Genomic DNA, 17405 nt, shown 5'->3' on the forward strand with positions numbered 1-17405 from the left:
GGACATGGAACAACAGACTGGTTCCAAATGGGAAAAGGAGTACGTCAAGGCTGTATATTGTCAGACTGGTTCCAAATGGGAAAAGGAGTACGTCAAGGCTGTATATTGTCACCCTACTTATTTAACTTATATGCAGAGTACATCATGAGAAACGTGGGACTGGAAAAAACACAAGCTAGAATCAAGATTGCCGGGAGAAATATCAATAACCTCAGATATGCAGATGACACCACCCTTATGGCAGAAAGTGAAGAGGAACTCAAAAGCCTCTTGATGAAAGTGAAAGTGGAGAGTGAAAAAGTTGGTTTAAAGTTCAACATTCAGAAAACGAAGATCATGGCATCTGGTCCCATCACTTCATGGAAAATAGATGGGGAAACAGTGGAAACAGTGTCAGACTTTATTTTTCTGGGCTCCAAAATCAATGCTGCTGGTGACTGCAGCCATGAAATTAAAAGATGCTTACTCCTTGGAAGGAAAGTTATGACCAACCTAGATAGCATATTCAAAAGCAGAGACATTACTTAGCCAACAAAGGTTCGTCTAGTCAAGGCTATGGGTTTTCCTGTGGTCATGTATGGATGTGAGAGTTGGACTATGAAGAAGGCTGCGCGCTGAAAAATTGAAGCTTTTGAACTGTGGTGTTGGAGAAGACTCTTGAGAGTCCCTTGGACTGCAAGGAGATCCAACCAGTCCATTCTGATTTCTTTGGAAGCCCTGGGATTTCTTTGGAAGGAACGATGCTAAAGCTGAAACTCCAGTACTTTGGCCACCTCATGCAAAGAGTTGACTCATTGGAAAAGACTCTGATGCTGGGAGGGATTGGGGGCAAGAGGAGAAGGGGATGACAGAGGATGAGATGGCTGGATGGCATCACTGACTCAATGGACGTGAGTCTGAGTGAACTCTGGGAGTTGGTGATAGACAGGGAGGCCTGGCGTGCTGCGATTCATGGGGTCGCAAGGAGTCAGACACAACTGAGCGACTGATCTGATCTGAAGTGCTATTATATGATCAATCCTTCCATTTTGCTGCCAGTGGCATTTTCATTCTTTTTTGTGTGTGGTTGAGGAATATTCCACTGTGTGTATGTGTGTGTGTCCATACCATTTCTGTCCTTTATCGAGCCCATACACACTAAATCTTTATCCATTCATCTGTCTTGAATGTTGTAAATAGTGCCACTATGAACATTAGGGTACGTGTATCTTTTCAAGGTAGAGCTTTGTATTTCTCTAGATATGTGCCCAGGAGTGGGATTGCTGAATCATATAGTAACTCTATTTTTAGTTTTTCAAGGAACTTCCAGACTGTTCTTGACTACAGCTCACCAATTTTCATTCCCACTGGTAGTATGAAGGGGTTCCCTTTTTTCCACACCCTCTCCAGAACTCATTGTTTGTAGACTGTTAAATAATGGCCATTCTATCTAGTGTGAGGTGGTACCTCATTGTAGTTTTGATTTGCATTTCTCTAAAAATTAGTGATATTGAGCATCTTTTCATGTGCCTGTTGGCCATTTGTGTGTATTCTTTGGAGAAATCTTTATTTAAGACTTCTGCCCATTTTAAAATTTTTTCTGTTTTTTCTTTTTTAATATTGAGCTATTTGTGCATTTGGAAATTAATCCTGGGTTGATCACATTGTTCGCAAACATTTTTTCCCATTCCATAAATTGTCTTTTCATTTAAAACCTTACAGGTTTAATTAGGTGTCATTTGTGTTTGATTTTATTTCAATTACTCTGAGTTAAATCCAAAAAAATATTGCAGCAATTTATGCCAAAGAATGTTCTGTGTATGTTTTCCTCTGGGAGCTTTACAGTATCTGCTCTCAAATTTAGATCTTTAGTCCATTTTGAGTTTATTTTTGTATATGGTGTTAGAGAATGTTCTAATTTCATTCTTTTGTGTGTATATATTTTCCTAGCACCGCTTATTGCAGAGACTGTTTTTTTTCTCCCTTGTATATCCTTGCTTCCTGTGTCATAGATTAATTGATCATAAGCAAATGGGTTTGTTCTGGGCTTTCTGTCCTGCTGCATTGATCTGTGTTCTTTTTTGTGCCAGTGCCATGCTGTTTTGATGACTGTGGTTTTGTACTATATTCTGAAGCCAGGGAGTGTGATTTCTCCAGCTGTGCTCTGTCTCAAGACTGTTTTGGCTACGTGTGGTCTTCTGTATTTCCATACTCATTTCAAAAATTTTCTAGTTCTATAAAAAAATGCCATTGATAATTTGATAGGGATTAGTGTTCAATCTCTAGATTGCCTTGGGAAATGACCCCATTTAACAATATTGATTCTTCCAATCCAAGAACATGGTTTATCTTCCCATTTGTTTGTATCATTTTCAGTTTCTTTCACTGGTGGTCTTATAGTTTTCAGAATATAGGTCTTTGCCTCCTTAAGTAGGTTTATTCTTAGGAATTTTGTTTGTTTTCATATGATGGTAAATGGGATTGTTTCCTCAATTTCTCTTTCTAATCTTTCTTTGTTAGTGTATAGAAATGCAACAGTTTGTGTGTATTAATTCTGTATCCTGCAATTTTATTGAATTCATCCATGAGCTCTAGTAGCAGTTTTCTGGTAGCATGTTTAGAATGCTCTATGTATAGCATCATGTCATTGGAAACAGTGACAGTTCTACTTCTTCTTTTGCAGTTTGGATTCCTTTTAAAAATTTCTTTTTCTTCTCTGATTGCTGTGGCTAGGATTTCCAAAATTACATTGAATAAGAATGGCAAGAATGGGCATCCTTGTCTTGTTCCTGATCTTATAGGAAGTGTTTTCAGGTTTTCACCATTGAGTATGCCTTTATGGGTTTGTCATATGTGGTCTTTATTATGTTGAGGTATGTTCCCTCTATGCCCACTTTCTGAAGAGTTTTTATCTCACATGGATATTGAATTTTATCAGAAGCTTTTTCTGTATCTTTTGAGGTGATTGTATCATTTTTATTCTTCAATTTGTTAATATGGTGTATCACATTGATTGATTTCTGAGATTGTAAAATCCTTGCATCCCTAGGATCAATCTCACTTCATAATGGTGTTTGATACTTTCAATATATTGTTCTTTGAATACTTGGTTCTAATTCTTTTAGACATATACCTAGAAGTAAAATCTGTATGTTGTATATATAGTATTTCTTGTTCATCTTTTTAAGAAACCACCAAACTCTTTTCCCAGTAAGGGTACCAGTTTACATTTATAGTTTCATTCCATTATATACAAAGAAGATAAGTTATGTGATTTGTTGAGACTTGTGTTCTGGCGTTTAGTCTGTCTTGGACAGTGTGCCTGTGCACTTGAAGAGTTCACAGTCTACTGTTGTTGGGTGGAGTCTACCATTTTTAAATTTACTCTTTCTTGAATCAGCATTTGTTTGGTTCCTCAGCTGTGTCCAACTCTTTGCAACCCCAGGGGTGATAGCCCGCCAGGCTCCTCTGTACATGGGATTCTCCAGGCAAGAATACTGGAGTGAGTAGCCACTCCCTTCTCCAGGGGCTCCTCCTGACCCAAGAATCGAACTGAGGTCTCCTGCATTGCAGGCAGATTCTTTACCATCTGAGCCACCAGGGAAACCCATGTTTGACTGATTTCCAGAGTTCTCATAATTGATTCTTACAGTTTTTACTTATTATTTTCAGTTTTTCTGTGGAGGGGTTGGAGTTTGAAGCTACCTGCCCCACCATTTTTGCTGATATCTCTCAGCAATTACTTTTTAAAAGAAATATTTTATAATGTCCCTTTAATATCCTGAAATAAAATTTATAGATAGCATAACTTAAAACATACAGAAGCTTTTAAAGTTTGCTGTAGTGCATTCCTTGTAATGTAAAGGAAAACTAAAAGGAAGTAATTTATTAAAATAGTATGAATTTCAGTAAGTAAATGTTTCCATATGACACTGAAAGTCATAATGAAGTAGTGATATGTTTGTAACTTTAAAACAGTTGAATTTAAGAAATGTAAGAAACTCAGATTTCCTTTTTGTACAAATGCTAATAAATGAGAGTAAAATCAACTCCTAAATATTAGATTTTTTTATTTATACATGAAATGAGAGAAACCACTTTTAGAGAAGTCAATAAAACACCTGTACAAATTACAGATGAAAGAAGTTAAAGAGGTGAAGGAAAGGAAAAAGTTATAATGTTCATACAAATGTACTGGGCCTTACTTGAAATGTAATCATTTAGTAAATAATGAAGACATATCAGAGAATACATCTTTTATTTTGAAATCCTAACATGTCAGATATTTTAGTCTTGAGTGTTTAAGTCCGTGGAAACAATATCGTTTAAGTGATAATGAGTCTCAAAGATGAATTTTTTTATCTTTTTATATGTTTATTATTATTATTTTCTTTTACTTTACAATATTGTATTGGTTTTGCCATACATCAACATGCATCTGCCACAGGTGTACACGTGTTCCCCATCCTGAACCCCCCTACCACCTCCCTCCCCATACCATCCCTCTGGGTCATTCCAGTGCACCAGCCCCAAGCTTCCTGTATCCTGCATCAAACCTGGACTGGCGATTCATTTCTTATATGATATTATACATATTTTAATGCCGTTCTCCCAAATCATCCCCTACCTCCCTCTCCCACAGAGTCCAAAAGACTGTTCTATACATCTGTGTCTCTTTTGCTGTCTCGCATACAGGGTTGTCATTACCATCTTTCTAAATTCCATATATATGCATTAGTATACTGTATTGGTGTTTTTCTTTCTGGCTTACTTCACTCTGTATAATAGGCTCCAGTTTCATCCACCTTATCAGAACAGATTCAAATGTATTCTTTTTAATGGTTGAGTAATACTCCATTGTGTATATGTACCACAGCTTTCTTATCCATTCATCTGCTGATGGACATCTAGGCAGTATGGTACTGGCACAAAGACAGAAATATAGATCAATGGAACAAAATAGAAAATAATAGCAAATGAAGTAACTGACAAACAACTAATCTCAAAAATATATAAGCAACTCCTGCAGCTCAATTCCAGAAAAATAAATGACCCAATTAAAAAATGGGCCAAAGAACTAAGTAGACGTATCTCCAAAGAAGACGTACAGATGGCTAACAAACACATGAAAAGATGCTCAAGATCACTCATTATCAGAGAAATACAAATCAAAACCACAATGAGGTACCATTTCACGCCAGTCAGAATGGCTGCGATCCAAAAGTCTACAAGCAATAAATGCTGAAGAGGGTGTGGAGAAAAGGGAACCCTCTTACACTGTTGGTGGGAATGCAAACTAGTACAGCCACTATGGAGAACAGTGTGGAGATTCCTTAAAAAACTGGAAATAGAACTGCCATATGACCCAGCAATCCCACTACTGGGCATACACACTGAGGAAACCAGAATTGAAAGAAACACGTGTACCCTAATGTTCATCACAGCACTGTTTATAAAAGATGAATTTTTAAAAAGCAATAATAGGGCATTTAGGACCAGATCAAAGTTAAGTTTTAAAAATAATAGGGAGTTACAAAATAAATGAATAATTTCATTTGGTAATTTTACACTAGGTATTACATTCATTCTCCTTTAAAAGACAAAAGGAGAAGAGGGCAGCAGAGGATGAGATGGTTAGATAGCATCACCGACTCAGTGGACATGAGTTTGAGCACACTCCACAGAGATAGCAGATGACAGGGAAGCCTGGCATGCTGCAGTCCACGGGATCACAAAGTGTAGGACACAGCTTAGTAACTGAACAACAATAGTCATGTTCATACACACACATACCCATACATGATATGCAGTATTTTTAGAACAACCAAAGGAATTAAATAAGATACCTTCATTTCATTTGTTTCTATAATTCAGCAGTTGGTACTCTGCCTCTTAAAAGGAGTCTTACATCCTTTGTTGAAAGTTTTATATTGGCTTGGTTGCTTTTACAGTATTGGTTTTAGTGCACCATTACATTGAAACATTTTCAGATCACAATTTGAAATATAAGAGTAGGTAAATTATCTTCCTTCACTCCAAATGAATATAATAGTCATAACTTGATACAGAAGGTTTCTTAATTATACTATTTAAATTATGCATGACCTCCAAATAACTTTTTATCTTAACTGTTAATAAATGTTGACTGGCTTGTTTCTGACCAGTTTCAAATGGACTAATCACTCTATATTACAAGTTCATAAAAATCGTTAAATGTAAATGTTCATCTTATCTTTGAAAGATAAGATCTGGCTTTTCTTATCTCCTAGTTGTCATGAAGATTAAGTGAAATGAACATGTTTATAGTTTATAATGTGTTTATAAAAATCTATTAAAAGCATTATTATTAACAATTTAATAATAATATGACAAGACATGTTTTAGAGGCTATTCCCTTGGGAAAATTAAATTTTAATCATGGGTCAGAATTGTGAAAGACTGTGTAATGCTTCACATCTAAAACATAATTTCTTGCTTCAGCTTGCCCCTCAATCAAAATCAGTTTTTAGGAAAGAGTATATTTTGTGACCAAAGTACTTTGCCCTTTAGTTGTTGTGCGTTTCAAAAATATGGAGCAAACTTCCTTGACCTTAGCACTTACCAAGCAGGGATTTTCTCTTTTAAGTGTGTACTGAAAACTGCCTTTTTTTCATGAGAATGACCTGTCCTCATATATTTTAAATTGCTTTGTGATTTTTAGTTGCGACAGAAATGTGAATGCTGTTCAGAACATGTAATAGCTTCTTGTGGCCTCTGTTTTCTTTTGCAGCCTTCAAGCAAAATAAAGGTGCCTGAGGAGAATTTCTTCAATATTCCTGTTTTCTTAACTGTCTCAGGACAGCTTCATCTTGAAGTGATGTCAGGGTACAGAGTTTTCTTTGATTTTACTCGCATGGGCTACTGTTTATGGGTTGGGTGAGAGTGTAATAATGTTTCCTTTCCCGGTGCTAAAACCTAATAATTGAAGTTAAGGTTTGTGGTTAGTCTACTTCAGTTCACTAAAAGTACATTTAGATTGACACTTTGACAATATCCAGATGTCTTACTAAAAAAATCATGGTAGTATACAATTTTTTTGGTGAAGAATGTAACTTTGGAAATATGAAGTGTTTTTTTTTTCTTTGTACTAATCTTTTTTGCTTAAATCTCAAAATATATAATCAAAATATAAGTATAATTAATTATGTTTATGAAAGTAAAAACAGTTATAATTCACACCTGAAAATTATAAGAGAGGTACTTGGAACAGATGGAAGAAAAAACTTTTTTAAATTATGGTTTAAATAAAGGAAATTAACTCACACAATCATCATGATGTGTGACCAATTAAAAAGTGTTAGAAGTCAGAGCCCATTAATTTTAGCCAGTCTTCAAATCTCTGGAAAGTCACTATAATCCTTTCAGTGCAATTTCCTTCTTTTTAGAGATTAAACAGGAAAATCTTTATTATTTAAATCTTATATTCTGTGATTCTGTGGGTAATTTTCTTAATGCTGACTCAACAAGTACTGAGTCTTTACCCAGATATAAATATCTTTGTTTTCTCATACAGAGCTTGAGACTTAAAAATCTTTTTAGGAAATGGCTACATTGAAAATAGGGAATCTTTGTGTATTTCCCATTGTTTTTAAATGTGCAGGTGGAAAAACTGAGGGGAAATAGTATTTGTATTTTTTTTTAATTTTATTTAAAAATTTTACAATATTGTATTAGTTTTGCCAAACATCGAAATGAATCTGCCACAGGTATACCCGTGCTCCCCATCCTGAACCCTCCTCCCTCCTCTCTCCCCATACCCTCCCTCTGGGTCGTCCCAGTGCACCAGCCCCAAGCATCCAGTATCATGCGTCGAACCTGGACTGGCGACTCGTTTCATACATGATATTATACATGTTTCAGTGCCATTCTCCCAAATCTTCCCACCCTCTCCCTCTCCCACAGAGTCCATAAGACTGATCTGTACATCAGTGTCTCTCTTGCTGTCTCGTATACAGGGTTATTGTTACCATCTTTCTAAATTCCATATATATGTGTTAGTATACTGTATTGGTGTTTTTCTTTCTGGCTTACTTCACTCTGTATAATAGGTTCCAGTTTCATCCACCTCATTAGAACTGATTCAAATGTATTCTTTTTAATGGGCTGAGTAATACTCCATTGTGTATATGTACCCCAGCTTTCTTTTTTTTTTAATGGACTTTACTGGCAGGATAAAGAATGTCAATGGTGGAATAAAGATAGTCTTGAAAATAATATATACTTAGATTCTTTTCTGATTTACCTTTGAGAAAGAAAGATACTATTTGATAACTACAGAGACCAAATAATAGAAAATATTATCAGAATATGGTATAGAAAAACTATTACCATAATAGCTCTGTGAGATTGTAGGAACTGCAGAATTGTTTGTGGGAAAGGCCATGTCAGGCATGTCATGGAAAGTTTCTTGTGCCTGTCAGTATAATTTTTTTAAATTTAAAACATTAATAGAAATATAAAGTGAACATGTATCAAATATTTTATTCAGTTATTAATTACTGAGGAAATAAGTAAAATAGTAAGACTAGTTCAAAGAGCATTTGGGAGGCTGTGAATTAATAGGCAGTTTAATAAAGAAATTTTAGAATAAGATTGCTAGATTAGTTACAAAGTAGCTGATATCCTGCAGATCAATTAACTCTAACCTTTAGAATTTTCTCTTCTACCTGACAGAAATGATTTGCATCTCTACTGGACAAAAATCTATAAGTTAACATGTAACTTTACTTAATCTGGGCTATTTAGTTCAATAGTAAATAGAATAATGGAGCAAAGGTCATCTCTTAGGTAATTAAATAACCTTTGAGTGTGTCCGTAGCCTTGTATTATATTGGAAGGATGTGCTATCTCCCTATTAGCTTTATCCAAGTTTAGGCTAACCTTTCTTAACAACCTTTTATTATTTGTTTCTTTTTATCTACAAACTAGAGAAAAGGTTTATTTCCCTCAAATGTGTCATAATGTGGGAAAAGTATAAGTTTGCCAATTTTTTCTGTTATAATATCAGTAGTGGATTATGTTCCCTCTTTACCAGTAAAGTACAGTGAACCACAGAATACACGGTACTGTGAAACTTGACAGAAGATTAAATGGACAGAATATGAGGGATTTTTTAGTGTGTTATGAAGTATTTCTGACAGGGGTAGTCAAATATTGCTAGTTTAATATAGTTTTAGTACTATTAGTACACAGTACATTATGTTTAAGATTAATGCATGATTTAGTCTCCAGTAAGAAATTGCTAGTCTTCTTTTCCTTAGCATTTTTTTCCTAAATTTTTTTAACAGACTTTTAAAACGGAGTAAATGGTCGCTATATTTAGAAGGTTAACATTTTCTAAAAGGATATCTATGTTGCTTTCGTGGGTTTATGGCTCCATTTTAAAGTTTAATTTTGTTGTTTTAAATAAACTTTCTATTTTTTAATAACTTTTTAAAATAACATTTAAAAAATAATTTTATTTATTTATTTATCTTTGGCTGTGCTGGGTCTTCGTTGCTGCACGGGCTCTTCCCTAGTTTCGGAGAGCAGGGGCTAACTGTCTGGTTGCAGTGTATGTGCTTCTCATTATGGTGGCTCCTCTTGGCGCGGAGCACAGGCTGCAGGGCATGCGACTTCAGTAGCTGTGATTCGTAGGCTCAGTAGTTGTGGCTCCAGGGCTCTAGAGCGCAGGCTCAGTAGTTGTGGTGCAGGGGCATAGTTGCTCCTCAACATGTGGGATCTTCCTGGATCAGGAATGGAACCTGTGTCTCCTGTGTTGGCAGGAGGGTTCTTTAGCACTGAGCCACCAGGGAAACCCTGCATAATTTTTAAATGTAGAAAAGTTGCAGAGACAGCTCAGACTTCTTGTATACCTCTCACCCAGTTTCCCCTATTGTTAACATCTTACACGTTGCTGTGGTACATTTGTGAAAACTTAAGAACCCAACGTTAATACACTACTATTAACTATAAATTCCAGACTTTATTTAGATTTCATTGGCATTCCGTCAGTGCCTCTTTCCAGGGTCCACTTTAGGATGTGCTTAGCTGCTCAGTCGTGTCTGACTCTTTGCGACCCCATGGACAATAGACCACCAGGCTCCTCTGTCCATTGAGTTCTCCAGGCAAGAATACTGGAGTGGGTTGCCATGCCCTTCTCCAGAGAATCTTCCCAAGCCAGGGATCAAACCCAGCTATCCCACATTGCAGGCAGATTGTTTACCATCTGAGCCACCAGGGAATTACATTTAGTTTTCAGGTTTCCCTGGTCTCATCTAGTCTGTAACGGTTTCTCGGTCTTTCCTTATTTTTCATGGCTTGTAGGAAGTATGCCAGTCTGGGTTTTCCTTATGTTTTTCTTAAATTTCAGGGAGGCAATGGGAGTGGAAAGAATACCACGGAAGTGAAATGCTCTTCTTGTCATATCATGTCAGGGAGGACTTGGTATCAATATGATGCTATTCACATTGATTGCTTGTGTTACTTGCCAAGTTTCACCACTGAAAATGTACTGTTTTTCTCTTCCTCTGCTTTGTTCTTTGAAAATGAGTTACTGGGTTTACCCACCCTTACTGGAGGTAGGAGTGAGGGGTTGGGAAGTGGGAGATGGAATTATGCACCATGTCCTGGGATGAGGACAGTATTCAGAATTAGTCTGTATGAATGATTTGTTGTCTCTTCGCTATGATTTATTTATTTATGTCATCATTTGTATCATGATGGACTGATGTATGGTTTAGGCTGTATTTCAATGCTCTGCTATTTACTTTACTCCTCAGATTGTTTAAGGTGTTGGGACTTGTTGTATTTTAATTCTTGTATCACTTTCACATGCCCCTATCCTTTTGTCTTTTAAGTACCTCCTTATTCTCTGGTACTGTTAGATACCAAGATTTTTTCCTTTGTTAGTTTGTTTTCCTGTTCTGTAATTGATGAACCTACACTGTTACTCAGAGTCCATCATTTGCTTAGGGGTCACTCTTGGTAGTGTACGTTTTATAGGTTTGGAGAAGTGATGTCATACAGAGTAGTTTCACTGCTCTAAAAATGTACGCTCCTGCAAATCATCCCTCCCTACTTCCCTCCCTCCCTCCTAATCCCCGGCAATCCCTGATCTTTCAACTGTCCCCAAAGTTTTGCCCTTTCTAGAATGTCATAGAGTTGGAATCATACAATATGTAGCCTTTTCTTCATTTAGTAATATGTATTAATATTTAATACTCCATATCTTTTCATGGCTTGATGGCTCATGTCTTTTTAGCATTGAGTAGTATTTCATTACATTGATGTATTACATCTACTTTTGCTTTATTGACTACGCCAAAGCCTTTGACTGTGCGGAGCACAACAAACTGGAAAATTCTTAAAGAGATGGGAATACCGGACCACCTTACCTGCCTCCTGAGAAATCTGTATGCAGGTCAAGAAGCAACAGTTAGAACTGGACATAGAACAATGGAATGCTTCCAAATTGGGAAAGGAGTACATCAAGGCTATATATTGTCACCCTGCCTATTTAACTTGTATGCAGAGTACATCATGTGAAATGCCGGACTGGATGAAGCACAAGCTGGAATCAAGATTGCTGGGAGAAATATCAATAACCTCAGATATGCAGATGACACCACCCTTATGGCAGAAAGCAAAGAGGAACTAAAGAGTTTCTTGATGAAAGTGAGAGAGTGTGGAAAAGCTGGCTTAAAACTCAACATTCAAACAGCGAAGATCATGGCATCTAGTCTCATCACGTCATGGCAAATAGATGGGGAAACAATGGAAACTGTGACAGACTTTATTTTCTTGGGCTCCAGAATCACTGCAGATGGTGACTGCAGCTGTGAAATTAAAATACGCTTGCTTCTTAGAAGATAATCTATGACAAACCTAGACAGCATATTAAAAAGCAGAGACATTACTTTGCCAACAAAGGTCCATCTAGTCAAAGCTATGGTTTTTCCAGTAGTCATGTATGGATGTAAGAGTTGGACCACAGAGAAAGCTGTGTGCTGAAGAATTGATGGTTTTGAATAGTGGTGTTGGCAAAGACTCTTGAGAGGCCCTTGGACTACAAGGAGATCCAACCAATCAGTTGTAAAGAAATTCACTGGAAGGACTGATGCTGAAGCTGAAGCTCAAATACTTTGGCCATCTGATGTGAAGAGCTGACTCATTGCAAAAGACCCTGATGCTGGGAAAGATTGAAGGCGGGAGAAGGGGATGACGGAGGATGAGAGGGTTGGATGGCATCACTGATTCAATGGACATGAGTTTGAGTAAGCTCTGGGAGTTGGTGATGGAAAGGGAAGCCTGGAGTGCTGCAGTCCATGGGGGTAACAAAGAGTTGGACATGACTGAGCGACTGAACTGAACTGGCGTATTTCATTAACTGGAAGTACCATGGTTTATCCTTCTGTTCACCTACTGAAGGACATCTTGGTTGCTTCATGTTTTCGCAGTTATCCCAACCATATTTTTTAATTTTCCACACCCTGATCTCAGAATCAGCTGTTTCTTCTAGAGCCCTGATTTCTTTTCTTGGAAAATGGTATTTAGAAAATAAGACTTAGTCACTAGTATCTTGCTGCTGCTGAGGGATTATTGATTTTAAGCCCTTTCAGCAGACATAGCTATAAATGTTTTTTAAATAAACAAAAGCTAAGTGTTTTCATTACAGTCTGCCTATAAATAGTGCAGTGTAAGTTGAGTGTCTGTTCTGAAAGAATTAGAAATGCCCTAAATTGTAAAACTTATACTTACAAGATGTCATGTAATAAAGTTTTCCATTTTTTTGTCAGTTAAACCCAGAATTAGAGGAAGCCTTGGCCTAATGTATTTAAAAGGATTTTTGATTATTATTGTTTTGTTTTCTTTATTGGTTTTGTTGATTTTTAGTTTTGTTGCAGGTATTTTTTTTCCCCTTTATATATATTTTTATAAAACCACAGTCAGGCACATTTCAGGATAAAACTGATGCTTTTCTTTTGAACATTGCTATTAGAAGTATAAACTAGTACAGCCTCTCTAGAGAAATACTTTTGCAGTGAGAATTATTCTTAAGGAAATGATTTGACAGTTTCTGTAAAGATGAGCAAAAAAAAAATAGTTGAAATCAACTTTATACTAATGAAAAATTACTAACAATCTAAATACTTATTTAAGAAGATTGACTAATCCTCAGTGTACCAAGAAAATATTCAGCACAGTTTACCATCTGGGAGTAATGGACCTTATTTTTAATAAATATTTTTAAGCCATGTTATGAATAGTTTGCTGAAGTAAAAATAAAGGAATGGTGAAAATCAACTTTATTAGAATTTCAGTGAGTATTTAAATAGAGCAAACCCAGATTTTTAAGAATTTTATTATTGAGAGATAATTTACTTATTATAAAATTCACCAATTTAAAATGTACCATTCAGTAGGTTTTAGTATGTTTTCAGGTTTCTGAACATCACTATAATCTAAGAATATTTTTAACCACCGAGAAAGAGGCTTTTTCCTATTAGCAGTCCCTCACCATCCTCTCTCCCATCCTAGGCACCACTGATCAATCTGCTTTATGTGTCTGTGAATTTTCCCATTCTGGATATTTCATATAAATGGAATCACACCATATATAGCATTTTGTGACTGGTTTACTTTATTTTGCAGAATATATTCAATGTCTGTCAGTGTCGTAGTATGTATCAGTATTTGGTTCTTTTTTATTGCCGAATAACAGTCCATGTTATGAATATAGCATGTTTGTTTATCCATTCAGCAAGTAATAGAAATTTGGGTTGATTTTACTTTTTGACTATTATGAATAATGTTCACACGACTGTGTGAGTACAAGTATTTGTGTGAACATGTTTGCATTTCTCTTGGATAGGTACTTAGAAGTGGAAATGATGGGTTACATGGGAAGTTTCACCATGTGAGGAACTGTTAGACTGTTTTTCACAGTGGCTGCACCAAACTTACAATCCCACCAGCAGTGTATAAAGATTCCAATTTCTCCACATCCTTGCCAGCACTTATTATATATCTTCTGTTGTGCCACAGGACACCCAGGCTGCATCCCTGGCTTGGGAAGATGCCCTGGAAAAGAGAATGGCAACCCACTCCAGTATTCTTGCCTGGAGAATTCCATGGACCCGAGGAGCCTGGCAGGCTATAGTCTGGGGGTTGCAGAGTCAGACAGGACTGAGGGACTAACATATTCACTGAGTGTGAAGTGACGTTTCTTTATGGTTTTTATTATGCATTGCCCCCATGACTAATGTTGAACATCTTTTCACGTGCCTATTGGCCATTCAGATGTTGTCTGTGGAGAAATGTCTATTTAAATCCTTGGTTCATGTTTTCAGTTATTTTAGTTATTTGTCTTTTTATAGTTTAGTTATAAAAAAATTCTTAATATATTCTAGATATAAGTCTCTTATCAGGTAAACTGATATATATCTGATAACAGATAAACTGGTATCTATCTGATATCAGATATCAAATCATATAAGAATTTGATACCTGATTTGCAAATATATTTTCTCATTCTGTGTTTTTTTTTTTATTTTCTTGAATATGATGGCTAAACCCAGATTCTTGTCTTTACCTTTCTAGGTTTTGAAAGTACTCCAAATAGACGCCCTTTTGAATGTAGCCAGCTGTGTATCAGTTGCCATGTATGATCCTGGAATATGTCTGTACTTTAAATACAGGTTCCAATTTCAGATACATCTTTAATAGGCTCTAGCTTATTATTCTGGTTCTTGCAGCACATTATCAAAAATAACTTTGATACCTCTTAATTTTATTGAAGAGAGGTTGGCCATTTCTTTGCTCAATAATTGCAAAACATTTTTGTTTTTATATTACTAAACACCAGTCAGAATGATCAACTCAGTGAATTTTTTCATTTCTACATGTTATTTTTTTCCTTCCAAATAACTTTGTGTACACACTTGCCTTTAAGCATTTGTCCACTTATTAACCATATCAAATAAATTTTGATGTATGATTGTCATGAACAGTAAAAAAATATTGTCACACAAGGAAAAATAAATACTGTTGTTAAAATGACCATATTACACAAGGCAATCTGCAGATTCAGTGCAATTCCTATCAAAATCCCAATGATGATTTTCACAGAACTATAACAGATATTTTTAAAATTTGTATAGAAGCGAAAGACCCCAAATAGCCAAAGCAGTCTTGAGAAAGAAGAGCAAAGCTGGAAGTATCACATGCCCTGATTTCAAGCTATACTACAAAGCTAGAGGATTCGAAACAGTATGATTCTGGAACAGACATGTAGATCACTGAAACAAAATAGAGAGCCAAGAAATGAATCCACACTTACGTGGTCAGTTGATCTATGACAAAGGAGATAACAATGTACAGTGGAAAAAGGGCAGCCTCTTCAATAAATGCTGTTGGAAAAATGGAACTATTTTCTCATACAGTGTGCAAAAACAAGCTCAAAACAGGTTAAAGACTTAAATGTAAGACTTAAAACCGTAAAACTTACAGAGGAAACTATAAGCATTTGAGATTGGGCTCAGCAATATATTTTTTTTTGGATATGTCTCTTTGGGCAAAGTTGTTTTAAAAAAGCAAAAATAAACAAAAACTACATCAGACTAAAAGCTTTTACACAGTGAAAGAAACCATCAACAAAACAAAAAGGCTACCTACTGAAAAGGAGAAGATATGTGAAACAATATGTCTGATAAGGGGCTAATATCCAAAATATACCAAGAACTCATACACCTCAACATCAAAAAAAATAAACAACTCAATATAAAAAACTGGGCAGAGGACCTGAATAGAAATTTTTCTAGAAATGACACACAGGTGGCTAACAGGCATATGAAAAGATCCCCAACATCACTCTTATTAGAAATGTTAATCAAAACCACAATAAAATATCACCTCACACATGTTAGAATGCTTATTATAAAAAAGACAACAAATAACAAAAGTTAGTAAGTATGTGGAGAAAAAGGAACCCTCCTGCGCTACTGCCGGAAATGTAAATTGGTGCATTCACTATGCAAAAGAGTATATTGTGACTAAGTTCAGTCACTAAATTGTGTCCACATCTTTGCGACCCCGTGGACTGCAGCATTCCAGGCTTCCCTGTCCTTCACTGTATCCCGGAGTTTGCTCAAACTCGTGTCCATTGAGTCAGTAATGCCACCCAGCCATCTCATCCTCTGTTGCCTCCTTCTACTCTTCAGTTCAATTCAGTTCAGTCGCTCAGTCGTGTCCAACTCTTTGCGACCCCATGAGCTGCAGAATGTCAGGCCTCCCTGTCCAACACCAACTCCCGGAGCCCACCCAAACTCATGTCCATTGAGTCTGATGCCAGCCAACCCTCTCCTCCTGTGTCATCCCCTTCCCCTCCTGCCCTCAATCTTACCCAGCATCAGGGTCTTTTCCAGTGAGTCAGCTCTTTGCATCAGGTGGCCAAAGTACTGGAGTTTCAGCTTCAACATCAGACCTTCCAATGAACACCTAGGACTGATGTCCTTTAGGATGGACTGATTGGATCTCCTTGCAGTCCAAGGGAGTCTCAAGAGTCTTCTCCAACACCAAGATTCAATAGCATCAATTCTTCAGCGCTCAGCTTTATTTATTTTTTATTTTTTATTTTTATTTATTTATTTTTTTATTCAATTTTAATTTAAAAAAAATTATACATGTGTTCCCCATCCTGAACCCTCCTCCCTCCCCATACCATCCCTCTGGGTCGTCCCAGTGCACCAGCCCCAAGCATACACGACTGTTGGAAAAACCATAACCTTGACTAGTTGGACCTTTGTCGGCAAAGTAATGTCTCTGCTTTTGAATATGCTGTCTAGGTTGGTCATAACTTTCCTTCCAAGGAGTAAGCGTCTTTTAATATCACTGCTGCCGTCACCATCTGCAGTAATTTTGGAGCCCCCAAAAATAAAGTCTCTCACTGTTTCCCCATCTATTTGCCATGAAGTGATGGGACCAGATGCCATGATCTTCGTTTTCTGAATGTTGAGCTTTAAGCCAACTTTCTCACGCTCCTCTTTCACTTTCATCAAGAGTCTTTTTAGTTCCTCTTCACTTTCTGCCATAATGGTGGTGTCTTCTGCATATCTGAGGTTATTGATATTTCTCCCGGCAGTCTTGATTTCAGCTTGTGCTTCCTCCAGCCCAGCGTTTCTCATGATGTACTCTGCATATAAGTTAAATAAGCAGGGTGACAAGATACAGCCTTGACATACTTGCGTGCCCTCAAACTTTCTCAGCATCAGAGTTTTTTCCAGTGAGTAGTCTCTTGCATCAGATGGCCAAAATTTTGGAGCTTCAGTTTCAGCATTAGTCTTTCCAGTGAATATTCAGGGCTGATTTCCTTAGGATTGACTGCTTTGATCTCCTTGCTGCCCAAGGGA

The 17405-nt window shown here is 36.7% G+C and overlaps 1 protein-coding gene across 4 annotated transcripts in view; it reads left to right on the top strand.

Moving 5' to 3' along the window:
- The window catches only part of NARS2 (asparaginyl-tRNA synthetase 2, mitochondrial), a 137413-nt gene that overhangs the window by 58731 nt on the left and 61277 nt on the right, over positions 1-17405 (top strand). For 3 of the 4 annotated variants that reach the window (XR_009493305.1, NM_001098867.2, XM_059882782.1), the window contains exon 6: positions 6749-6843. The exons of the other annotated variant lie outside the window; for it this stretch is intronic. Coding sequence is in view for 2 of the 3 variants with exons in the window: in NM_001098867.2 (NP_001092337.1) it covers positions 6749-6843 (95 nt within the window). In the remaining variant the exon portion in view is untranslated. The remainder of the gene's footprint in view (positions 1-6748; positions 6844-17405) is intronic. 4 annotated transcript variants of the gene reach the window in all.

Source organism: Bos taurus, chromosome 29 (genome assembly GCF_002263795.3).
Source record: "Bos taurus isolate L1 Dominette 01449 registration number 42190680 breed Hereford chromosome 29, ARS-UCD2.0, whole genome shotgun sequence".
Classification (NCBI taxonomy): Eukaryota; Metazoa; Chordata; class Mammalia; order Artiodactyla; family Bovidae; genus Bos; species Bos taurus.